The sequence below is a fragment of the Bradysia coprophila genome, assembly GCF_014529535.1.
Source record: "Bradysia coprophila strain Holo2 chromosome X unlocalized genomic scaffold, BU_Bcop_v1 contig_26, whole genome shotgun sequence".
Lineage (NCBI taxonomy): Eukaryota > Metazoa > Arthropoda > Insecta > Diptera > Sciaridae > Bradysia > Bradysia coprophila.
The window spans coordinates 3,855,563-3,879,467 of NW_023503313.1; the positions used below are offsets into that span (position 1 = coordinate 3,855,563).

At 36.4% G+C, this 23,905-nt stretch overlaps 2 protein-coding genes and 1 long non-coding RNA gene across 3 annotated transcripts; 1 reads left to right on the forward strand and 2 right to left on the reverse strand.

Annotated features, from left to right (window-relative positions):
* Positions 1-1,899: 1,899 nt before the first annotated feature.
* Positions 1,900-3,429, reverse strand: LOC119069311. Its single transcript, XM_037173363.1, has 4 exons — positions 3,262-3,429; positions 2,457-3,080; positions 2,128-2,394; positions 1,900-2,052 (listed from the first exon to the last, which is right to left on the reverse strand). The coding sequence occupies exons 1-4, from the start codon at positions 3,299-3,301 to the stop codon at positions 1,949-1,951; spliced, it is 1,035 nt and encodes a 344-aa protein (XP_037029258.1). The 5' UTR covers positions 3,302-3,429; the 3' UTR covers positions 1,900-1,948.
* Positions 3,430-4,669: 1,240 nt separating this feature from the next.
* On the forward strand, positions 4,670-5,609 carry LOC119069312 (mediator of RNA polymerase II transcription subunit 21). The gene is made up of 4 exons (XM_037173364.1): positions 4,670-4,830; positions 4,887-5,029; positions 5,276-5,402; positions 5,474-5,609. The coding sequence occupies exons 1-4, from the start codon at positions 4,789-4,791 to the stop codon at positions 5,573-5,575; spliced, it is 414 nt and encodes a 137-aa protein (XP_037029259.1). The 5' UTR covers positions 4,670-4,788; the 3' UTR covers positions 5,576-5,609.
* A 2,613-nt stretch (positions 5,610-8,222) lies between these two features.
* LOC119069313 lies at positions 8,223-14,427 on the reverse strand. The gene is made up of 3 exons (XR_005086307.1): positions 13,992-14,427; positions 10,160-10,164; positions 8,223-8,234 (listed from the first exon to the last, which is right to left on the reverse strand). It is a non-coding gene; the product is annotated as an uncharacterized LOC119069313 (long non-coding RNA).
* Between the last annotated feature and the right edge of the window lie 9,478 nt (positions 14,428-23,905).

The following is a 23,905-nucleotide window of genomic DNA, read 5'->3' on the forward strand; positions in this document are numbered from 1 at the left end:
CTGCACATATTTCAGTCTCGATGAATTTTAAACACAATAAGTCCCTATTTGGCTCAATAGTACGTGTGATTACCTTTCTAATGACACCCCACACGACCCTGTACGGCTGGTGTAACTGGAGACATTTTTGTAAGAAAAGTGCAAGTTTTCGGTTTTTGATCACCTTTCACCAGCCACACAAACTTCAAAGAATTTTTTTGAAAGTGGTTTTGGCTTCTAGGGTCGAATACCTTTCTAGACACAGATAAAAAAGTCCACTGGAAAATGCGTCCGATTTCGGTAGGCTGTTTTTAAAAAGAATCCCTCTAATTCAATTAATTCAATGTTCGAGCTTTTTATTTTTCACTTCTTGCTGCGCTGTGGCATTATTTTCAAGTGATCAGCTTTCTTTTTCTACATGATTTACGTTATTGAAAGTAATAGGGTAGCGCAAACAAATGAAGATCAGCTCAGCACGCAAAGTAAGGTCTGTAGTTCTAAATGTTTCATTTTAGACTTCACCATTCATGTTTCCTATCAAAACAATTTCTTTTTGTAAATGTTCGATTTTAATACCCTGACGTGCGAATTGAAATTTTCCCTTTTTAACTCATGGACTCTTGCACTCATCAACCTAAAAAATTTGGTACGTATTTTTTACGAGATTAGGCAATATAAAGTTAATTCGCTAACTCTCTATAGTTTTTATGATAGATTACAATTTCTCTTCAGACAATAATTGTCCATTCAGTGACCGAGCTCAGCGCCTATTTTTTCCAGCGCCACGGGCACGGTACCGAATTTCTCATAGGGTAATACGCCTCTGAGTGGTTTAAAGGTGTCTTCGACGAAGCACCGGCAAAGAAAACTGTGGAACAAAGTCCGAAAATTCAATTTTAATTTTTTTCACTTCCTGTCGATACAATGTCGATATCTTTTTTAGTTGCTTATTCTAGAATTGTTATCAGTTTACTTAAATCGGAAATTAAAATCAACGAATTGTTGAGCGATGGTATATTTTACTTGCAATGAAATTCTCGAAATTCCCGAAAATTCTCTAAAATTCCCGAAAATCCCGAAAATTCTCGAAATTCTCTAAAATTCCCGAAAATTCTTTAAGAAATTACCTAAAATAGGCTATGTATTCAAGTGAATCTACAAATCTCAACCAAAAATGCTAAATGTCGTGTAAATATCTTCTTTCAAAAAGCCCCAATACAAACAACATCCACTGTGATGGATAAAGTCGAGTCGATTTTCTCAAGTGATTTCGACTGGTTCCGTTGGTTTCTAAAACGGAATGTCATGGAATGTGTGTATGTGAAGGAAATCGTCCATAAATCATTTTGACCTAACATTTGAAATTGAGTTCGCTGTGATGTTGGTACGTTTTGGCTCGGCCGCTATTATCCGTATGTATTGAGGCTATTTATCCTGTATGGATGACTCCTTAGACCAAAGTTGGACATATGAAACACGTAGACTTAGTGTACTTAGGGCTTCAGACACAGAACTGTGGAAATATTGAGTTGGGTAAGGTCCCAAGGCCTTGCAGTAGTCAGTTTTTGAAATACGAATAAGAATTGCTTCAGCTTAATATACGAGCTGATCAATTTGAACTGTATTTGGGAGGGCAACACTAGAATGAATGGTGTCTCCATTTTCAATTACTTTTCTGAGGTTTATATGGACTTTCATCCATTAAGTTCTCGTGAAATTCAAGAATATGACCTGTATATGTCGGAGTACCACTAAATTCGACTACTTTTCATCGGTCAACTAGAATCGACACAAATGACTTACCTTTTTGTCTTGGTTCTGAACCGAGTTCTTATGCGATATTTTCATATTTTTCATCTGTACCGCTGTCGCTTTTGTCGTCATGATTGCCGTCGATAAAGGGAAAAATGCCAATTGAAATAGGTTTGTTTCTCTTGTTTGTTTATTCATATTTTGATTCGTAGGAGGTCTACTTTCTCGTTAGCCTTTGTTTTCTCAATTTTAATTTAGCTAACGCAGTCTGGCGTTTGATTTCAATCTCCTCAGCTGAGCATTTCTTCGCCGAAATTGTCACTAAACCGAAATGTTTTTTGTGTTAGCATCAGAACGTTTCCGCGAAAAGACAACTTATTCCAATTTTCAACTTACCGTTCGGCGACGGCATCGATTTGTGGCGCACCAATGAAGCGGTGGCCGTTGCTGTTGATTTAGGAGTCGATGGTTGGTTTTGCTGCGCTTGTGGCTGAATTGTAATATCTGGCTTCGTTTTAGCGCTGTTATTCGAGTTGAGCTTTGATGGAGCGACTTCATTGATTGAACTGTTAGGTTGTATGGCGATTGACTTATGTCTAGCAAAGGATGATTTGTGTTTCTTATCTAATAAAACTGGATCTTCTAAAGCCAACAACAAGTCATCTGTTTGTGGATGGAAATGTGATTAGAGTCAGTTCGTGGCGAAAATTGCTTGCAAAGCTTACCGTCGTTATCTGAAAAAAATTCAGAAAATCCTTTACTCGCCGTGGCTTCCAAGGCTGGTTTTGATGGTTCCAAGCGACTGCCGATTTCCTGCTCAATTCTTTGACTGCATAGCATCAGATCCATGTCTTCAGAATCGTTGAGGAGTTGTTTGAAATTCAGTGAATTGTTTCGATTCGATGCAGGGGCTTCAACCCGGTCGTTGGAGGTGAGGCAATTTGTGTCATTGTGTGTGGAAGCGTTTGTGTGATTCGATGTTTCTGCACTAGCCGTTTCGTTGCTGATCCTTTCGAAATCATCTTCAATTTGCGTGTCGATGCGCCGTCTCTCCCACCCCAACAGAAATTTGTACAATCCTTTCGGCGATTCGGTTGCGAAAGGTTCAACATCGAAATAGGATTTCGTTGGTGGAGATTCGGTGTCGCGTCGTTCGTAAATTTTTTTCGATTTGAATGGAGTTGGACGTGACTTTTCGCCCCAGGTTACTTCCACACCCATGGCGCGTTGGGAGAACGACAAAGAATAGGGCGAAGAATCGGAATCATCGTCTTGGATGTGATGGGACTTTGGAGTGGCAAACATGTTGTCATCGACGTGATATTTTGATTTGGGTGTTGAGGGTGTTCCTGAAATAAGACAAAAAATGATTTTCACACTTCAGTCAAAAGAAACGAACAATCCCATAAAAGAGCCGGTTTCAAAATGATCAATGTAAACAGAGAGTATTTTCAAAGTACAAATGAACGGGGCCATGCCGAATGTGTTATGAATTAATAGAAATTATAATTGTTAAAGGACGTGGATTACCTGCATTTAAGGACTTTCTTCGTTTCCGCTGTTTCGACATTTCAAAATTGAGGTAAATTTGAGTTAAATCAAATCTAGTCAAATACTAAATAACAAAATGTAAAAAAAAAAAACAAAAACAGACACCAGAACACACAATATGCAACAACTTTGCGTCCCAATGCCAAAAAAGTGTTCTGACACATTTGGCTTCCATCTTTACGGAGCCTATTGAGAAACGTTTGATGTAAACATGTACGGTTTTCTCTCGCAGGCGCAATAATTCAAAAATCGAATTTTTCAAAAGTTTTACAATTTTATTGAAGAGGCAAAATTACGAATTTCTCGGATTGTGTGGATCACTACAGAATGGGGAGTAGGCGTTGCGTTAAACTGGAATTACGCAAAAATCTTCGCTCCGCGATTTTTTCCATATCTACGTCGGTTCCCTTTAGTTTTCAATTGCTTTTCCGGTTTATAGTTGTGAGATTGTGGAATCTGTTAATTTTCGTTTGTTTCCGAGGACTTTTGATTTTCGACGTTGACTTTTGGGATCGTGTTGTATATGTGAATATTGTGAACGAAACTGAATACTGTCTCGCTATTGACAAAACGGATTGTGGGCGCAATCGTTGGATGTACCTGTGGCTTAGCGTTAATCTCATGTTTCGCCAGTTTTGAACAATTGGAGTCGTATCAACGAATCAGCAAATGTTCGAGTTCGAGGAAATAAGTGACTGCTGGAAGCTCACAAGCCTTGTGTGGCTGTTGGAGGTTTCAATGAAAAACTTGAGAAGCGAAAGAGTGGTTCAGGCGAAAAGGTAATGCTTCGGTATAACCAATGTTCCAACGTTCAAGCACCTTCTGGAATTGGGGTCGAGCCCAAGCTTTTGTTGTAAGGTCTGAGTCTGATTGCATGGGTGGATCACAACAGAAGTTTCTCTGTGGTTTCTTAGCTATTACCGATGGGTTGTGATGAAAGTTCATGGATTGACCGTCGAAACTGATCGCCAGCGCCAATGTCAACATTTTCTTTTTGATTTTTCACTTCAATGATCTGTTGAAATTGAGATATAGACTCAATGAACCAATTTATTCAACGTATACCACATGCCTGAAACATAAATAGTTTCACAAATTGTGTATTTACTGAGCGTCATAGACCTGAAACGTCATTTTTCTCTTTTTCTTAAAAAGGCAAAAATCACAACCCAATCGTATGTTTCCGAACAAAACGGTTCTGTATCAGTAAAGTTTGTATCTTTCAAGAAGAAAAACTGAGAACATTAATGAAAACAATCAAAATTCGTGTCGTCATCGAATAATTATTATTTGTTTCAATTTTTTGTTGACACGTTTTTTCGCTCCTGGGACGACATTGTGTAAACGTTGAATGCGGTTATATGGATCACCGATGCCATTGCACACTGTCATAAGTGTTTTTGAACGCATTTTCGGAAGAAAATGCAAACGATTTGACTGTCAACAAATGCGATGTACACATAGCTTTGCACCTTTTTTTCGATAAATTTCTGTAAATTCAAAACAATGGCAGACCGACTGACCCAACTACAGGATACAGTTAATCAGGTAGAATCAGTTGATACGTCAAATATCGCATTCATTTAATTCCGATTAAATTGTAGCAAGCAGAACATTTCTGTAACAGCATCGGTGTCCTGCAACAATTTTCTGTGCCTAGTAAATTTCCAGGTTTCGAACGTACCGGATCTCCACAACAAAACCAGCAAGAGGACTATGCACAACTATTTTCGACATTAATATCGAGGTAAGATGGACGAAGTATTCGAGATAGATCTTTACGATCGTTTACATTGGTTCTGTCGGTATATTTGTGACACCGAAATTTATCTTCAGACACAGAGGATTCATTCACCAAATCTGTGACTACTCATTTTTTTTGGAAACCGACTGACTGCAAAAAATTTGAATTTTCTCATTACCTCGTCACAATTACCGTTCACACTATACGAATGATTCTACGGTTCAACCAAACGAAAATATTTTCTTGCAGATGTGCTAAGGACATAGACACCCTGATTGATTCGCTGCCGAATGAGGACAGTTCACAAGAGTTGCAAATCCAAAGTTTAAAAACGCTGGAACAACAGAACCAAGAAGCAGCTGAACGATTAGAAGAAGTAAGTTGTTGCAATGAAAGCAGGTCAGAGATGAAAACTTTAATTTGACGGAAAAACGAAAATAATTTCAGGTAATTCGCAAGGGTGAATCGTTATTAGAGAAAATACAAACGGCCCTTGGTGATATAGCACAAGCTCAACTAGATATGCAAGTTTCGAATACCAAGAAGTAATTGATCGGAAATATATTTTTTTAAATTATTGAAATGATCGGTTTATTCGGCGGTGCATTTCGATGAATGGAACAACGTTAATCTGTAACAAAATATTCGAGCAGATTTTTTGAAATTGTCGGTATGTATGAGAACATAATTATGTGGATTGTGAATGGATTGGAGACTCAAACGTTGAATCACCAAACTTTCGTCTGCATAGCAATAATTCACAGGGGTGTAACTTAGAACAATTTTTATTGTCGCTGCTTAGAACATTTTTGATTTTTGTGCCAGCCCTGTTGAATGTCGTTCAAAAAATCGAATCGTTTTTTTAATTTTCTGAATGTCAGCTCATTACCGACAATACCACAACATGTACCGAAATATTTTTTGAACCGGTGGGTGGCGAATTAAAGTCGCATTTGCGTCTAGTTCTCCAATTAATTTAATTAAAATCTGATTCTTATTGTAAAAAAAAACTTGGAACGAGCCGAACAATTCTTATGATCTGGAATTTTGATTACCCAACGCAGATCCAGTCAAATAAATCGACAAACATTTTAAATGCAAATTTAACCGATTTCTGTGATACAATTGGAAATTCCAGATCATACGAATTGTTCGGTTCGTTCCGAGGTTTTTTTAAAAAATAATATCAAATTTTTATTAATTTAATTAAAGAAGTAGAAGCGCTTAACGAGTATTTTTCTAGCAGACCAGCTGGTAATCGATCAAATGGTAATTTACAGCCAGGTTCTACACTGAAATTCAACTTGACAAAATCAAAACCAAAATCTGCTGCCTTTTTCATGTAGTTCGTTAATTTTCTAGTTTTCGGCAACAACGATTTTCTGTTATAGTCACTTTTAATTGTCTTCGGCAATTGCCTAAAATCGATGGTATTTTACGACAATTTTTATGGTAAAGTGGTACACCCGTGCAATAATTATAAGAAATTACGCCTGAAAATTACCACCAAGCCGAGAAGCCGAGTCATATAATTGGTTGAATAAATAAAATCTGAAAAGAATGAATTCACTGAAAAATCGTTCCGAGGGGCAAATCTGGACCTATGCCGATGAGCTATTTCTTAGCTTGGCCTATAATCTCTAGGGTAAATGGCTCTCACTAAACACTTCTGTAATATTTCATTTAAACTGCGAAAGGTGAACATGAACATCGATATAACCGACATTTATTTTACTATATGTATGCACTAGGTCGCACCTGTTGGGTGGGTCAGATCCCTTGACTGTTTGTCTGAGCTTGTCAATAGTATTTTTATTTATTGATTTATTTCAATGAAATGTAATTTTGTATCTTAATGGCCACAAAAACGCATTTAGAAGAAGAACTACTAGAACGGTCTAATAAATCTCTCACTGATGATTTAATTCTGTTTAGTTTCACTGAACTTCGTATATAAAATGCACCGGTAAAAAATTACGTATGTTTTCAATAAAATTTAAACTCATGTGAATTGCGGCCAGAGCGAAGCGAGCATTAATTTTGGTTCTATTTATTCGGTTTTGTTTACAAGGCAAAGGCACATAACAAGAAAAATACTATTTAAATAGATACAAAAATTCTGTTAGCAACATCAGCTTGTTCGTTAGACCAACATAATCTATCTTGGAACCTCAGGAATTAATTCCATTCTCCACCAAACATTTTTTTTTTAAATCGGTTGAGAGTTACTTCAGCTGTTGTGTTAACTACTTCTTTTAAGAACTACTCCCAAATGGTTGAACCGATGTCACCCATTTTCGAACTTGACCCTAAGATTTCAATCCTCCATCGAATAAAAAAAAAAGTTTTTGAAAATCGGTTGAACTTTGCTCCAGTTATCGTGTTAACAAAGAGCAGAAAAGGTACACTTAGAGCATTTCTTTCGGTCTACTTCGTTAGGTAAGTATGTCTTAGAAGGTTATACAACACGGACTCAAAAACTGTAAGTAACGGTAGACCGTTATAGATTTACTCAACAACATTATGTTTAGAACATTAAAATCAGGTCCCTTTCAACAGTGTAAGTGACTGCCTGTGACTGAATTTAATACTCAACGCAAAGGGTAAGGTAAACATAATGTCGTGATGTCATAGCGACAATGAATTTGTTTTGCCATTAAATGCATTTGATTGGACAGTATAAATGAAAAATTAATTGACCCTTTGAGAAGGTCCACCCACGAATCAATTGAATTGATAATGTTCTATAGCAATGCCTTTTTAATTATTTAGATGTTCAATTATTTAAATGAATTACTAGAAATATGTCGTTGACACTGGCTTTGCCTGAACCGATTTGACGTTAAAAAAAACTATCGAGAATCGGAGTGTTAATGCATTGACGTACATTCGATTCATGACACTAACCTTCCAAGATAAGCATTAGCTCTGCGATGGTACTCACAATGCATTCCGTTTGATTCATTGGTAAATAATGCAATTAATCGCAGGGGTGGATCCAGCTTTTTCATAACACGAACTACGAAAATTGTAATTTTCGGTTCCCAAACGGGAAGCGAAAGTAAAAAAATTCAAGTTATGTGTCGAAAGCCCAAAAATCAAAATTTCCAAATTCATAACACAAATATAATTCAAATTGCAAATCAAGAATTAGTTAATGTAAACTATGAAGGATGACGAAATAAATGTGAATACAAATAGTATATTACTTCCGAGGTTCCAAGTTGTGTATTTGATAAGTGGGGTGTTACAGCCCAACCCGAAGGGGTAAGTATGCTTTACGTGATTAGGCAATGTTTATTGAATGAATAAATGTATATATAAAATGCAACATGCTCGGAAACATGCCGTAACACGTAAAATAGAATAAACAGAACGTCATACATCACCTTTGGTATGAGTAGGCTGTGAATGTGAATGGTCGCATAAATTTTCTGTTCCATGAAAATAATTCAAAATTTATAAAATTCCTTCAACAATAAATTTTTAAACGAATGGATAAAGGCAGGGATGAGGAAGAAATCCGGAATTGGGCCACATAATGAAGAAATTTTCTAACCCTTGCACCATCTGAGCAGCACGTTCGAGGGAATGAGAGACCGTTGGAGGTCCACGAATCTTGTGAGACTGTTGGAGATATTCTTATGTGCTTGTGCAACCGATTTACACTGATGATACAATCATTTCAATAACTGGAAGTTGGATTAGTACCAACAGTCTTTTTTAGCGTGTGAGAGGTACGCTAAAAAAGACTTTTAGTCCGTGGTACGAATAATATTTTTCATATCCGATCGAGAAAAAGTGCAACGAAGTCGCACTTCTTTGGTCGTAGTTATGAAAAATTATTTTTGTTTAAAAATTCGACTTCTTTTGGGAGCCTGAAATTCGATGTTTAAGAGTCATATCGCCAAGACTTCAGGTGATTTTTTTTAACTTTGGGAACAAGCCGACTCCGATTTTAATGAGTGATAGCTCGTTGGATTCGTCTTTCAATTCTAGGAAACACGTATCTTTTACTTTTTCTAAAAAAAATTTTTTTTCTGTGAAGTGTTCAAAAGTGATCACATGTCAGAGGGTACCGAAAACAGTTTTTCGGCAATAACTCAAGAAAAAATTATTTTAAATTGTTGTAATGTTGTACGATTGTCGGCCTTGGAAAGACCTACAGATAGAGTATACGCACTGCTTGGTGCTATGACTCACGAGAGCTATGACTTAAAATATAGTGAATGTTCGGAGAGTACTGCTTCTCTGCAGCTTCGTTGTTCCACGGAACTAAGTATGGGGTGTTGTAGCTGGCCTCACCCACTATCGTTGCACACATAAATGAGCCCAGTACTTTTGTGCTGCAAGCCTACAGAAGTGTTGGAAAAAAAGTTGGTGCCAAAATGCAGATTTTTTTCTTCTTTCCGGGGGCTCTACAGCTGGAACAGCATCTGGAACGGTACTATGGCAGTCATTCTTTATCGTCTACTATTCTTTTACCTTATCAATAGAAAAACGCTTCGATATGTCACGAATATATCAGATCCAATGTTAGTAATATCAAGAGAAAAATTATAAAAATTTTCTCGGAGGATTTTAGTCAAATAAAGTGTTAGCGTATAGCAAATGACCTCAGGACTCCGGAACAGTAATCAGTTTTTCAATCGGACCAATATTTGCTACGTGACAGGAGTTTGGCAAACCGTTTGCTCCCACTTGATCGTATCGTTTTCACATTAAAGCAAGAACAATGCTTAAAGGGGCTCCGTGAAGTGTAGCCGCATCGTTTCGGCTGCAAAAAAGAAATTGAATGACCTCGGAAGAACGATTTCCAAATGGTCTGCGTCTGTTTTACAGAAACTCATAATCAAAAGCCAACGTTGTTTTCGTGAATGTAAAGTGAAAATTGAAATACCTGAATCGGATTGAAAATGTACTGCTGGTTGAGTTGGTAAGAAAAATCATACGTCGATCAATACTTTATGGCACCACAGGTTCCGAATTTATTTCGTCCGCATATAAGAGTAGTACAAATTCCCTCTCGGGGTAATTTTACTCTTAGGCTCTTTTGCTCAGTTTTTAAAATTTTAATGTCGTAATCAGAGAGTTTCTGAGCTTCTGAGTTTCTGCGGTTAGCCACCTTACAACCCTACCTTAAAAGTAAAATGTTTTTTCCGGCACTTGTTTGTTTATAAATGCTACAGACTATCAGTCAAGGAGTGCACAAATTCACTCAGTTTTTTAACGTTGCAAATTGGCAACGGACCATTCAAGTATAATATGACATGTAGCTTCAGACAAACGTAACAAACAAGAACTCTCGTTGGAGCCTATACACGGGACTCCGTTAAGGAGAAGGTGATCTTGATAAAATCAAGTTCTAAACAGAGACAACCTGTTTCGTCATTTAGGAGCTCTAGGAACTGCTACTCATCAGTCGGTGGCAAACAGTCCATAGAGGTCTCCTAAATGTGCCATCGATACAGAAGTACAATTGAACGCGAAGTGTGTACAATGTCAGGATATTTGGACGTACGTCCGAAATGACATTAATAAGAAATTTCGATCGAACGGTTGATCGTCTCTTCCTCAGCAGCAAGACACCACAACGCACAACAACGATACAAAAAACACATATGACAAACTCCATGTCAGACGGAAAACGCAGTTACAACGGAAAAAGGTAGTCATAATGGAAAAAGTAGGAAAATCTCTCACCTCAGTCTCACTCATAACGCACGCCAAAATCAATAGCCGGACAGATGGACGAAGCTGGACACACGCACGCAAACAGCAGGAAAAACCTCACTTCGCTTCTCGTGAAGGAAACAATCCGGTTTTCAGACTCACTTCTCTTATCAGCTTCGTCGCGAAAAATCTCACCAATTCCTAAAGTCGAGATCTAGTTAAACAAACGCTGATACCTCAACGAGCTCAAACTTACGCACGGAGAAAAACAGTCAGACACGGATCTAAATCAGACACAGCACGACTTCTGGTTCAGGCAGTCACGAGAACAGAAATCCTTTTCTCAGCTTGACAACGAACACCAAAAGCAAAAGTAAAAGTAATAGGCTACTCACTCATCGTCGAACAAATTTCATTCTCAACACAATTTCAACGGTTGCTACTACAAGAAAATTGAAACTAAGAAAATCAAAGAAAATTGAAATCAAGAAAATCAAAGAAAATTTTCGAACAAATTTTATTCTCAACACAATTTCAACGGTTGCTACTACAAGAAAATCGAAACTAAGAAAATCAAAGAAAATTGAAATCAAGAAAATAAAAGAAACTTGAAACTAAGAAGAGAAAAGTCTTCACAAAGATCCACACCTTAACAAAGAGATGATGAGCCCATGGGTCAATAATCCAGCCGCCTAACAAACCGACGACCACGGACATCACGCTCGTAGCTCGCAAAACCCAAACGACCTTCCGAATCTCGATTACCGTACGGGTTCTGACCGACATAAGAACTCCTATTTCCGTACGGAGTTTGCGCATGCAGACCGTGGTGAAATATGCACTACTCTCAGCACGGCAGAGTAAGGTAAACCAGGCAGGAGCGCTGATTTGACTAGGGACCTGAATAATCTAGTAGCCCTATATTTTTTGCGAATAAAATTTTTCAATTTGTGTTAGTGTTCATTTGAGTTCATTTATATACAGTGTATTAGATCCCTTATTTGACGTTTCAAAATGAACCGCTCCTGCCAGGTTTATTTTACTCTGCCGAGCTCTCAGTCAACTTACATCGAATAATCGAAAATTATTGTTGAATTCGATTGAATTTTGTTTGAAGTAAAAGGGCAACTGTTTACCACTCAAAGATATTAAATCTGCGATACCAATAAAAAAAGGCATCGAAAAGTTAATTGAAAGCGATTAAAAGTGCCAGCTACTGCTTTTCGTGTGAAGTATAGTAAACATCGAAAACACCCCGGCACACTTAACAAAACTCCAAAAATAGTAAAGTTCTTAAAGTGTAGGCGCTGTGCATGTTTATCTAAGATATTACGATAATGAATAACAGCTTAAGGCAATGTCTCCTACTTTTGTATTTTGGAAACATCTGGACAAACATAGAAAATATTCAATGCGCGTCATAAAATTTAAACGAAAATATTGATATTTTGTTGGTTCAGCTATAAATACCTCCTCATATGGTTCTGTATGCATACCTTAATTTATATTTAGACTTTCTTAAACAAAAATAAACGTGTAGGCTATACAGCTGCGTCAGAAGCTTTACTCAGCTAAAGTTTGGGATAAGCTCAGTAAATAGAGAATTGTTTTTGTTTGAAATGATTAGAGTGGTTCTTAATGTCTGATTTAGCTTTAGCAAAGCTTTCGACCGGAACTGTTTTTTTTAATTGCATTTGTGGAGCCGGTCGAGAATGTGGAAGCAGAGTCCGCCGAAAAAATGTATGAATATTTGATGTGGTTACATTGACTTTTATTGTTATTCTAGCCAAAGGCAAATGTTATAGCCCCAAGTGTCTAAATACACATTTGGACAGAGGTGAATACGCTATTTAATGCCACTCAGCATCATAATATGCAAAATTTGCAAACTTTAGATGCCTCTGTGGCATAAAACGTTGTATGAATCTCGGCGCAAAGTACTTTATTAGGTTCACGATGTGTCGGTTGCTAGGAATCTCGCACCGCGTCATTCACAATAATTCACATTTTGACACATTTTGTATAAGGAAGATGTCACTTTGTGAATTATTGTGAATGTGGCGGCGCGAGATTCCTTAACACCGAATAACTATTATCTGCCTAGAACAATAATTTCCCACTTATCCCTCTAGAGTTTTTTTTTTTTTGTTTGTTGTATATATGTGATAAGTGCTATGTCTCGACAGATAAAAAATCGTCTCGTCTCGATAAGAATTTTGGCAAGAGGTGCATAATCTTATATTTCTGGTAGGGTACAGTAATCTACTGAAAAACTTGGTAAAGTTGACCGAATTTGGCCAAATTTACCAAAAATAAATTTGGTAAATTCTGGTAACATTTTGTAAATTGGTCAAATTTTGCAAAATTAATTTACCATAAATTGGTCCTATACCAATTGATGGTATCCCGAATTTGTTCAGATTCAGATGGCGCAGTCATACAAACAAAAGTGCAAAGACGTACGTCTTTATAAATGTGACATAGTTACACACACGCCTTGGTAATGGTAATGGCAAAACCATGGCGATGCTAAAAAATAGCTGAAGAAAATTCTTGTCTAAATTTCACTGACATTTATTGTAAATGATAAAACTGATACTCCATACTTAACGGACCGCAGGCTGATCCACACAATTGAATGACCGTAATCGATTCGAATTCAACTCGATCTTTCAACACAAAACATAATCCAAAAGGTTGCATTTCATTTCAACTCCGATCGTAATTATGTAGCGCCGTTTAAATTGTGAGACTTGAACCGACAAAACCAGAGATAAAATATTAAAAATAAATGATGAACGAATAAGTAAGAGTTTAATAAATTACCATAAATGATTAAAGGAAATCTAAAAAGTCTTCGAACTTACACAAAGAAAATGTATTGACCCTGACCGTGACTTTGGTTGTATTTTAAGTTATTTATTGAATATGAAAACCGGAAGTTTTTAAAAATATTTTCAATAGGTAAATCAGCTCTACCCACAGTTTTTTTCTTCTTCTTATGTATTTCACACTTTGAATATAATTAACTTAACTAAGATCGGAAGTTTTATCTCGTGTACGAACTGGATAATTTGCCACCTTTCAAAAAAGTGACAGATAATTAAAAACGAGGAATACAGGAAAATCACTAAAAATCCAGGCAATTTAAAATTACTTAATTACTTAATTAATCTGTCCAATTATTGTAATTGCGTTTGAATAAAATTGCGCTAATATTATTGCGTCATGTATTTCTTATGGAGCAATTATTATCGCACTCCAATTTTAGAGCGAATGTGCCATATCTTACTTACTTACTTACTTAGGCGGGCACTACAACCTACTATTGGTTTTGGCCTCTTCGAGCAATCTTCTCCAATCGGACCTATTCCGCGCCAACGTTCTCCAGTCGCTTACTCTTAGTACTTTCAGATCAGACTCAATTGCATCTTTCCATCTCGCTCTCGGTCTTCCTGGTCTGCGGCTTCCATCGGGATTTGTATTTAGCAGTTTCAGTGGTACACGTTCCTCGTTCATTCTTTGTACATGACCGAGCCATCTTAATCGATTGATTTTGATGAATTTGAATATACCGGGCTCCTTGTAAAGCTGATGCAGCTCATGGTTGTATCTTCTTCTCCAGTTGCCGTTCACATTGAGACCTCCAAAAATTGATCGAAGAATTCTCCTTTCAAAAACCAAAAGTGTCTGTTCGTCACTTTGTGTCATGCACCAAGCTTCCGATCCATATGGTACATCTGGTCGAATCAGCGATCTGTACAATTCGCACTTAAGTTTGCGGTTGAGTTAATTAATAAAGAAAAAAAAAATAAGAAGAAATTCTGACGTCAGACTAGTGACGTAATACATACACTCATACTATGGTAAATTGATTTATTTGCACCGCCAAATACTGGCTGAATAATAATAATAATAATAATACAATTTATCCTACTAAAAATGACAAAAACAAAAAAAACTTAAAACCTTATCGTAAAATCAGCGATTGACAAATTCACGAAAAACTACATATTTTGGCCATAGTTCAGGTTTATACATTGAGTCAAACACTTTAGAACAAGCAGTGATCTTAAACGATATAAAGCTGAGCATACTCATATTCACATCAGACGAAACCAGCACCTTGCATGACACCTCTTCAGCTGACTTTATTACATTCTCACGCAATAAATAATTGACGACCTCCTCTTCAGTAGTGGACGGGTGAAAATTGGATACATAAAGTACCTTCAGTGTATCGGACGGCGACGAAGTAGTGGTGCGTCGTGGCGACTGAATTGAATCGTTTTGCGGTAGAATCGTTGAAATTCCGGATGCTGTTTCAGCAACTGACGAAAGTGACGATTTATTAAGCACTTCAGCAAAGGAGCTAGACTTGGCGGGTGGAGTTTTTGGTTCCGATTGTTCTTTTAGAGTTCCTTTATAATCGGCGGACTTTTCCTGCGGCGTGGATTGAGCGACATCAGATTGAGTAAATTCTCTTGTAATCAGTGGATTCGATCCATTTGCAACAGGCGATTTGACGGAATTAGTTTTGGGTTGCACTTCGTTCATTGATCCATTGGCGTTGCTAATTTGATGATTATTTTCGGGTTGCACTTCGTTCACTGATCCATTGGCGTTGCTAATGTCATGACCGAATTTGGGAAATCGGTTTACCAATGACACGGATCCGTTATTTAGTTTAGCATTCGGAAATGGATTTCGATTACGTTTTCGTTTGGCAGCAGTAAGCGATCGTTGGACATAAGATGGCGCAGAGGCTGGAATAACCACGGATGAATTGAATTTATTGAACAGCGACGATGAAACGTTTGACAAGCGTGTTTGATTGATGCAGCCATCACAGAACCATTGAAGATTCGGCATTTCTCTGTAGCACATCAGCGCATTTTTACTGAAATTGGCACATTCAGCATGAAAAGATTGTCGGCAAATTCCATCACAAATAATTTTATTTGGATTTTCGTTTCGGACACAACTATCACATACAGCACAGTTGTTCATCATCTCGATATTCTGTTTGACCAACGACAGAGCACAGGCGTTGAGTTGAATTCGATAACAATACGTTGAATGGTGACGATGAATAGCGATGACAATATCAGCATCTATTGTCTTTAGCACTGAAAGAATGCGACTTTTGAATTTCGATGATTAACGCCTAATAAACATTCCAATTGCACGTATACTATAACATTTCATTAACGATCACTTTCTCACATATATTTAACAATCGACAAAATCATTAAAACATTGCAGATCAACTGATTTAACGCAAAATCTTTAGCACGATCAAAACGCTACTTAAGTGCGGTCGAAATTTAAAATTTCTTATGGAGCAATTATTATCGCACTCCAATTTTAGAGCGAATGTGCCATATCTTACTTACTTACTTACTTACTTAGGCGGGCACTACAACCTACTATTGGTTTTGGCCTCTTCGAGCAATCTTCTCCAATCGGACCTATTCCGCGCCAACGTACTCTTAGTACTTTCAGATCAGACTCAATTGCATCTTTCCATCTCGCTCTCGGTCTTCCTGGTCTGCGGCTTCCATCGGGATTTGTATTTAGCAGTTTCAGTGGTACACGTTCCTCGTTCATTCTTTGTACATGACCGAGCCATCTTAATCGATTGATTTTGATGAATTTGAATATACCGGGCTCCTTGTAAAGCTGATGCAGCTCATGGTTGTATCTTCTTCTCCAGTTGCCGTTCACATTGAGACCTCCAAAAATTGATCGAAGAATTCTCCTTTCAAAAACCAAAAGTGTCTGTTCGTCACTTTGTGTCATGCACCAAGCTTCCGATCCATATGGTACATCTGGTCGAATCAGCGATCTGTACAATTCGCACTTAAGTTTGCGGTTGAGTTAATTAATAAAGAAAAAAAAATAAGAAGATATTCTGACGTCAGACTAGTGACGTAATACATACACTCATACTATGGTAAAACATCCATGACATCACTAGTTTTTCAATTATTTACGTACCAACATAAAAAAACAAAAATATTAACAAATACGGATTCTGATGTAAACAACTACTAGTGTGAATGAAAATTATGATGTCGACAATAACAAAAAAATTAAATTGCTGATTTAAAATACTAATTAACGTAATTGAGCAAACAAAATTTGTATTCATGGGTTTTAGGACCTGAATAATCCGAATAAAATAGTTTTGACAACTCGTGCAAGTAGCCTGTTAAACTTTTCGTAAACTAGATCACATAGCGTTAAAAATGAACCCATGCAAAATATGACTTAAAATGTATGAGTTTTCTGTCAAATACCTAATGTTTACACTGTGTACTATCCTTATAGATTCAAAACGCAAACCGACATTTACTCAATGAATGTGAACACATTCACTATTTATGAGTGCCTTTGAGTCCGCTTTCAAAATCTGTAGTAACTCCTGTTACCAAGCGTTACCCTTCTACGTATTTCCTCTCCGATGCTATTATCACTATTGACCCAAGGTAAATAAAGCTGTCGACAGACTCGAAGTGTTTTCCATTCACCTCCAGCGTATGATCCGTTGGTCTGCCATCAGACAATGAAGTTGTCATGTACTTGGTTTTTCTCTCACTGACCTTGAGACCCAGCTCAGCCTAAGTCTAGGCCATCAGCATATCCTAACAACTGACTAAACTTTCTGAAGATTGTACCGCTGGTTTCCACGTCGCTCTCTCTTATCACCTTCTCAAGAACAATGTTGAAGAATAGAGCTGCCAGTCCATCGCCTTGTCTAAGTCCTTCCAAGGCTTCAAAAGTATCAGATAGATTGTTCCGAATTCTGACCTTGGCTCTCACATGTGACAGAGTCATTCTAGCAAAATGAATAAGTTTTTTGGGGTAACCAAGCTCCACCATCGCATTCCATAGTTTCCTCCGAAAAACCCTGTCGTATGCCGTTTCAAAAACAATAAACAAATAGAAGAGAGTAACATATCTACATATCTACATAAATTAAATAACGTGACCGGATAAATCGAGTTTCCCACCAATAATCTAGCAATACACTCAGATTTACAGATGATTCATTTTAAAATCGTCGAAGATATGCAAGCTGATTTGAAGAAACTAATGCTCAAGGTGCAAACGTTCGCAAAATAGTTCTAAATCAAAAGTTTTTTTTTATACTGGGATTGAAAGTACTCGTTCTTGCATAATTGATGTAACACTTTAGCACAATAATATATTAAGAGTCAGGTTTACATTATTAAATAGGATAGGCATCGACATCTCAAACCTCATTCTCTGGCAGATGTTAGACTAGAAAACGATAAAAACAATCATAACGAAATATACTGACCACGATCACTCAACACATTTACACATTATTATATTGTGATCGGGCCACCAGTCAAAATAGTCGTATCTTCTACACTCTACAATGTGAGCAAAAAGCTTTTTCGTCATACAAGGCTGTAAACTTTGGGTAAGTCACGCAAATCGTCATTTTATTAGTGTGAACTTCTGAAGATTTTACACATAAAACAAGCCGTCAGAACAGTCGGAGCGTTTGCTGCGACTGAGCCCCGTACGAACCCGTATATCTATTGCATACGTGACCCTAGAGCGTCTGTCGCCCTACTTTTACCGTAAGCCCATTGCACCCGTAAATGCAGTTAAAGTAAAATTATTATGAAATGTGTTACATCTTAGAAATTGCGCATAGCGCAATTATGAAGCCCCGTACGACGCACAGTGTTTTTTTTGTAAGGCTCCGGGGCGGAACATTTTTCTCTGGCAAAAAGTAACGTATCTCGATAATTTTGGGTTCTATGTCTTCAGAATAGAATTGGGAACAATCGTATTTTTTTATTTTGGTCCGTTAAATTTGTGTTCCCAGGGATAAAGGAAGTAAAAGTTCCTAGACTATCGAAAACTTTCCTATTCAATTTTTCAGTTTTAAAATCACATAAAGTGAGGGTAGGTCGTCTCTACTCAATGAGTAACGAAGTTTAACAGATTTAGGAAGGTATAAGTACGTTAGGACACGTTTTTCCTAAATTCTAGAAGCGAAAATAGACAATCTCTGTGGAAGCACTGGAAGCTATAGAAAAGCGATCTGATACTCAAACTAATTGTTCGGAAAGCTATTACTAGAGTCAAGTGACCATTTATCAATTAATTTTTGCGTATATACAAGCATGCTTCCTCAAGTACTTCAACTGGGAATAATGAATCAGTATTCCCAGTTCTAGAATTCAAGGAACTAAGATGCTATGAACTTGCAAATTAATTCAAGTGTCTTTATTTACCTCCTAAAATAAGTTCGTGAAGAAAGAATTCTGGGATCAGGTTGTCTTCCCATTCCCAGTTCTAGAACTCAAGGAACTAAGATGCTATGAACTTGAAAATTAATGGAAATTTTGTTACTCACCTCCCAAAATGATTTCGTGAAGAAAGAATTCTGGGATCAAGTTGTCTTCCCATTCCTAGTTCTAGAACTACAGGAAGTAAGATGCTATGAACTTGCAAATTAATGGAAATTTTGTTACTCACCTCCCAAAATGATTTCGTGAAGAAAGAATTCTGGGATCAAGTTGTCTTCCCATTCCCAGTTCTAGAACTCAAGGAACTAAGATGCTATGAACTTGCAAATTAATTCAAATGTCTTTATTTACCTCCTAAAATAATTTCGTGAATAAAGAATTCTGATATCAAGTTGTCTTTCCATTCCCAGTTCTAGAACTCAAGTAACTAAGATGATATGAACTTCCAAATTAATGGAAATGTTTTTATTCACCTCCCAAAATGGTTTCGTGAAGAAAGAATTTTGGGATCAAGTTGTCTTCCCATTCCTAGTTCTAGAATTCTAGGAACTAAGATGCTACAAACTTTAAAATTAATGAAAATTTGGTTATTCACCTCCCAAAATGGTTCGGTGAAGAAAGAATTCTGGGATGAAATCTTTCCATTATCAATTCTATAATTTGGGAATGGGGATTTTTTCAAATGAAGCGAACAAAGTAATTCTTACAATGATAATGAACTTTGACATCTAAGTTTCTTTGTTAAAATTTGTATTAATTTTTTTTGTTGATTTTTTATAATTAATCGATCGTCAAAATAAAAAAATTAATTATTCCAGCTTATGTCACAGTTATTGTTGTATTTTTTACAATTAATCGATCGTCAGAATAAAAAATTATTTAGTCCAGTTTTTGTGTTATAATTTTTAGTTTTTAATTCATTGATAGTCAAAAATCCAGTTTAATTCTAATTTTTTGGTATTGTCAGTTATTTTTTTACAATTAATCGATCGTCAAAAAAAAATTAAATTCTTCAGTGATCATTACTTTACCGTTACCGTTAAACATCAAGTTCAGTGCATTATTTAGTAGACAAAATAAATAAATTTAGTACACAGAACTAATTTGTTGATCAGTTCGATGAATCGGTTTCATTATCATCTTCTTCGACGAACAATTCTTCCTGTTCGGAGTCATAATCAAAGCATTTTTTTGGATAAAACGTACGCAAAGAGCTGATGACTGGATCTGAGGATATTAAAAGCCAATGCAAAATATCCTCATTCGTGTTCTTTCTTGAGTTTTTCCTGGAATTATTTTGGCGAGCATTTCGGAAATCCTTATTCCTGGCTTCTTGAGCCTCCTCCGAAAAAATTCCGATCGGTAAATCGAAATGATTCATAAGATCTGCACCATGAATCAAAACCTTATGGACTGATGGTGGCATGAAGTACCACCGATAAAGATGTATGTAAAGCTGCGCAGTCTCATAGGCATAATATCTAAATTTTGGTATATCAACTGCTTTATTGCTGTTGACTGCAATTAAAATAGTCCGAAATCTTCTGATTAATTCTTCGTCGACACCAGTCGTCTTTGCAGCAAATTCACAGTCTGCCCCAAAAAATTACGCATTAAGACTATGAAATGAATTCACTAAAAACTAATCTACCTTCAAAAAAACGCCTTGCAGTGTTTCCGTCATTTGAGTTGCCTGAACCTTGCTTGACCTTATCAATAAGCAGCCCTATCGAGGATAAAATAAAAGTGTTTTATTTTTCAATTCGCATTTATCAATGATAAATTATCAACTCTAATTCCGCGATGGTTGTCCACAACATTTGCAAAGCTTTTGACATAGAAAAGAGTATAAGAACCAATACACCAAGTTGAAAATACTATTGATCGAATGCATAAAATAGAAGTACACAAGTGAATGAAATTATTAATGAAAGAAAATTAAAGTTGTTAAAGAGTAATACAATAGAGTCAGTGTGAGTATACAAAAACGAGGTGTACAATGAATTTGTAACAAAGAGTTGATGCTTAAGCATAGGTCGTACCATTGCACTGTCTTCAAATTATGGAAATAACAAAAAAAAATCGTTCCAGTTGTTAAACTGTAATTTCGCGTATATTACACAAATTTACATTGAACGATTCCTTTGCTATTTCCAGTATTTGAAGAAAGAGCAATGGTGCGAACAATGAAGAATTTCGAGAAAAAAATTGCGTAGTCAACCATGCAGCGAGTGATGTTATTTATCAAAAGTGACATCAAAATCGCGATAAATGTCTCATTTGTAAGTGGACTACGTATATTTTAGGTTTAAGACAATTAATTACCTTTTGCTTCTTTGAAAGACTTTTGTATTGCATCTTTTCGTTTCTCTGCAATGTCTTTATGTTCTTGCGTACATATAGATCTCTTTTTAAACGGTATCCTGTACGCAATATGGATTATACACTCGAAAAATCGTATCCAGCAATGAAGAGACGATATTCCGAAACGGTAATTCTCTACAATACATTCTTTCCTTGCTATTTTATCCAGGTCGTTCATTTCCGATGGCAAGGCAAAGCATACATTGCACGATTCTGTTGAGCCATTCGTCAGATGAGTTATAGATTTTCCATCGAACATTGAACTGTGTAGTTTGTGGTGAATGGATATGGTTTGATCTTTACCGGTAACGATATTGGTAAGCTGCAACGCGTTAATTTGTTCGTCGATGAAATTATAGTTTTCGATGTTTTTGTCTTTGCTCTCTTTGGCGAAATCGAACCGAATTGGTCTACAAAGGCGAGTCGAGGACGGATGAGCATTTTTCCATAAAACTTTCGATTGTGATGCTATTTGTAATGGAATCATCGAAATCATTACAATGGACTCATCTGAAGGATTTTCGTAATCACATTGATACACCTGCTTGTAAAGACTTTGCCCAGATGCACCATCGAATCCCCATTTGTAAGTAGCAACCAGTTCATCGTGCATTTTTCCGGTGAAATCTATTTCACATGTTTTTATAATTCTGGTCATAGTGTGGTCCAATAAAGATTGTAATTCAATGTTAGCTCCCAGTTCTGTTACATCCACGGTTTCATACGGTGGATAACAATCTTTTTTCGCGTCGAAGACTTTTTTATAAGTAGGATAAATGTCAGCGTTTCTTTCTTTCGATTGACTATGAAGTAGATCATATTGATATTTAGTCAATTTCAGATCGATCATTAGCGCCAAGGCTTCTTCTGGTGTATACTTCACCATTTTGGAAAAATTGCCTCGAACTATTTTTAAAATGAGTTCTTTCGAATCCGAATCGAGTTTCTCCAGGCCCTTCACAATTTCGGCATCAATTTTACTCTCATCACGCAATGTTTGCAGGTAGGCGCTTTCGATTTCCTCTTTACTTTTATTTTGTCTAATCTCTTCAATTCGTCTTCTCTTCGTACGCGCAGAGCATTCATCGAAATTCTTTTTACATCTTTGTTGGCTACTCGGATTTTGTAAGAAGAAATCTTGTTGTAGCCAGTCTGCATATTGAGACTGAAAGTGTTTTATGCGAAACTTGCTCTTCTTCTTCCATCTCGTATCATGATTTATAATGAATTGATCGACTTGCCTTTTATACAACAAAAAAGTGTCTTCATTCAACATGAACTTCAGCCTTACGAAATTATAGAAACTTTCTTTGTCAGACGACTGTCTAAGTTTTTCACTCAATATTGAAAAAGGAACTGAAGCAGTCATTTTAGATTTATACCCGAAATTAAACTTTTATTTTATCGATCAAAGAACTAATGTCTATTTTTGATTGAAGTAATACGATTTTTGGCAAAGGCTACTGCTTTCTAGTAAAATACGTAAATGGTCAATATGAACTTGAGAAATAGGTATTAACGTATCAAGGAGAAATAAAAGTGATTTTTCAAGGAATAAACGAGAGGTAAATAACTTCAGAGATCGGTGGAACAGGCCTTTTTCAAATTTCAAAATTAGCAATTTTCAGGGCAAATTAATTTCTGTACGATAGATAGATAGAAAGGGTAAGTAAAGGAACTACAGTGAACGACATCTCAAATGTCTCACTGTCATTTTTTTCAGAGAATGTCATTGTGAATTTGCAATGACACAATAAAATTCTCAGAAAAATTTGACAGTGAGACATTTGAGATGTCGTTCACTGTAAAACTTACACTTCTTTTACGTAAGTGGTAAATGAAAGTTGGATGAGTGGCTACGTAATTTGGGTGAATTTGGTATGTAAAAGCAAATCCAAAAAGAAATTTGAGAAAATTTGGCAAATAAATGGTTAAATAGAAATTCGGGGGAAATTAGCAATTTCCATTTCATTCAGAGCAAATAATTTATTTTTTCGTGGCAAATTGAAGGAAATAATGGAAATATGGAACTCGATTTTGTCGAGTTATTTACACAGAGGCCTCGAGAGAAATCCTTTTCCTGATCTGAGTTAATTATAAAACTTCTCATGGCAAGGATTGCAAAAGTTGATTTACCCTTATTCGCAGCCTGAAAGTGATGTAATTAAAGATATTCTTTACAGACATTCTTCTAGACAAGATTTGTTTAAATTTTCTTACAGATCAAATTCATTGAATGTTCCATTTTTCTACATATAATCTTTTAGATTATGGAAATTGTTGTAGAAAATTTTTATGACTATAAACTTTATAATATAAAGTGAGGCTTCAGCGTATTATGCAAATAAAAAGTCTTCATATAGGGCATATCAAACATTTGTACGGCATTCATAATGTTTTACATAAGTAAAGCACGCAAACGCATACACGTAAGCTCCAGTCTACTGTATAAACATTATGAATGTCGTATAAATGGTTGATAGCGAGCATATGAAAGATTTTTATCTGCACAATCTCAAACTCAAAAAATTTTCAAAATCGATCAAAT

Bases quoted from the DNA above. Each gene is read 5' to 3' on its own strand.
- LOC119069311 (XM_037173363.1), bottom strand. From the start codon at position 3,301: ATGTCGAAACAGCGGAAACGAAGAAAGTCCTTAAATGCAG. The intron at 2,395-2,456 runs GTAAGCTTTGCA...ATCCACAAACAG, and splicing joins ATTTTTTTCAGATAACGACG to ATGACTTGTTGTTGGCTTTA. The intron at 2,053-2,127 runs GTAAGTTGAAAA...ATTTCGGTTTAG, and splicing joins ATCGATGCCGTCGCCGAACG to TGACAATTTCGGCGAAGAAA.
- LOC119069312 (XM_037173364.1), top strand. From the start codon at position 4,789: ATGGCAGACCGACTGACCCAACTACAGGATACAGTTAATCAG. The intron at 4,831-4,886 runs GTAGAATCAGTT...ATTAAATTGTAG, and splicing joins TACAGGATACAGTTAATCAG to CAAGCAGAACATTTCTGTAA. The intron at 5,030-5,275 runs GTAAGATGGACG...ATTTTCTTGCAG, and splicing joins TTTTCGACATTAATATCGAG to ATGTGCTAAGGACATAGACA.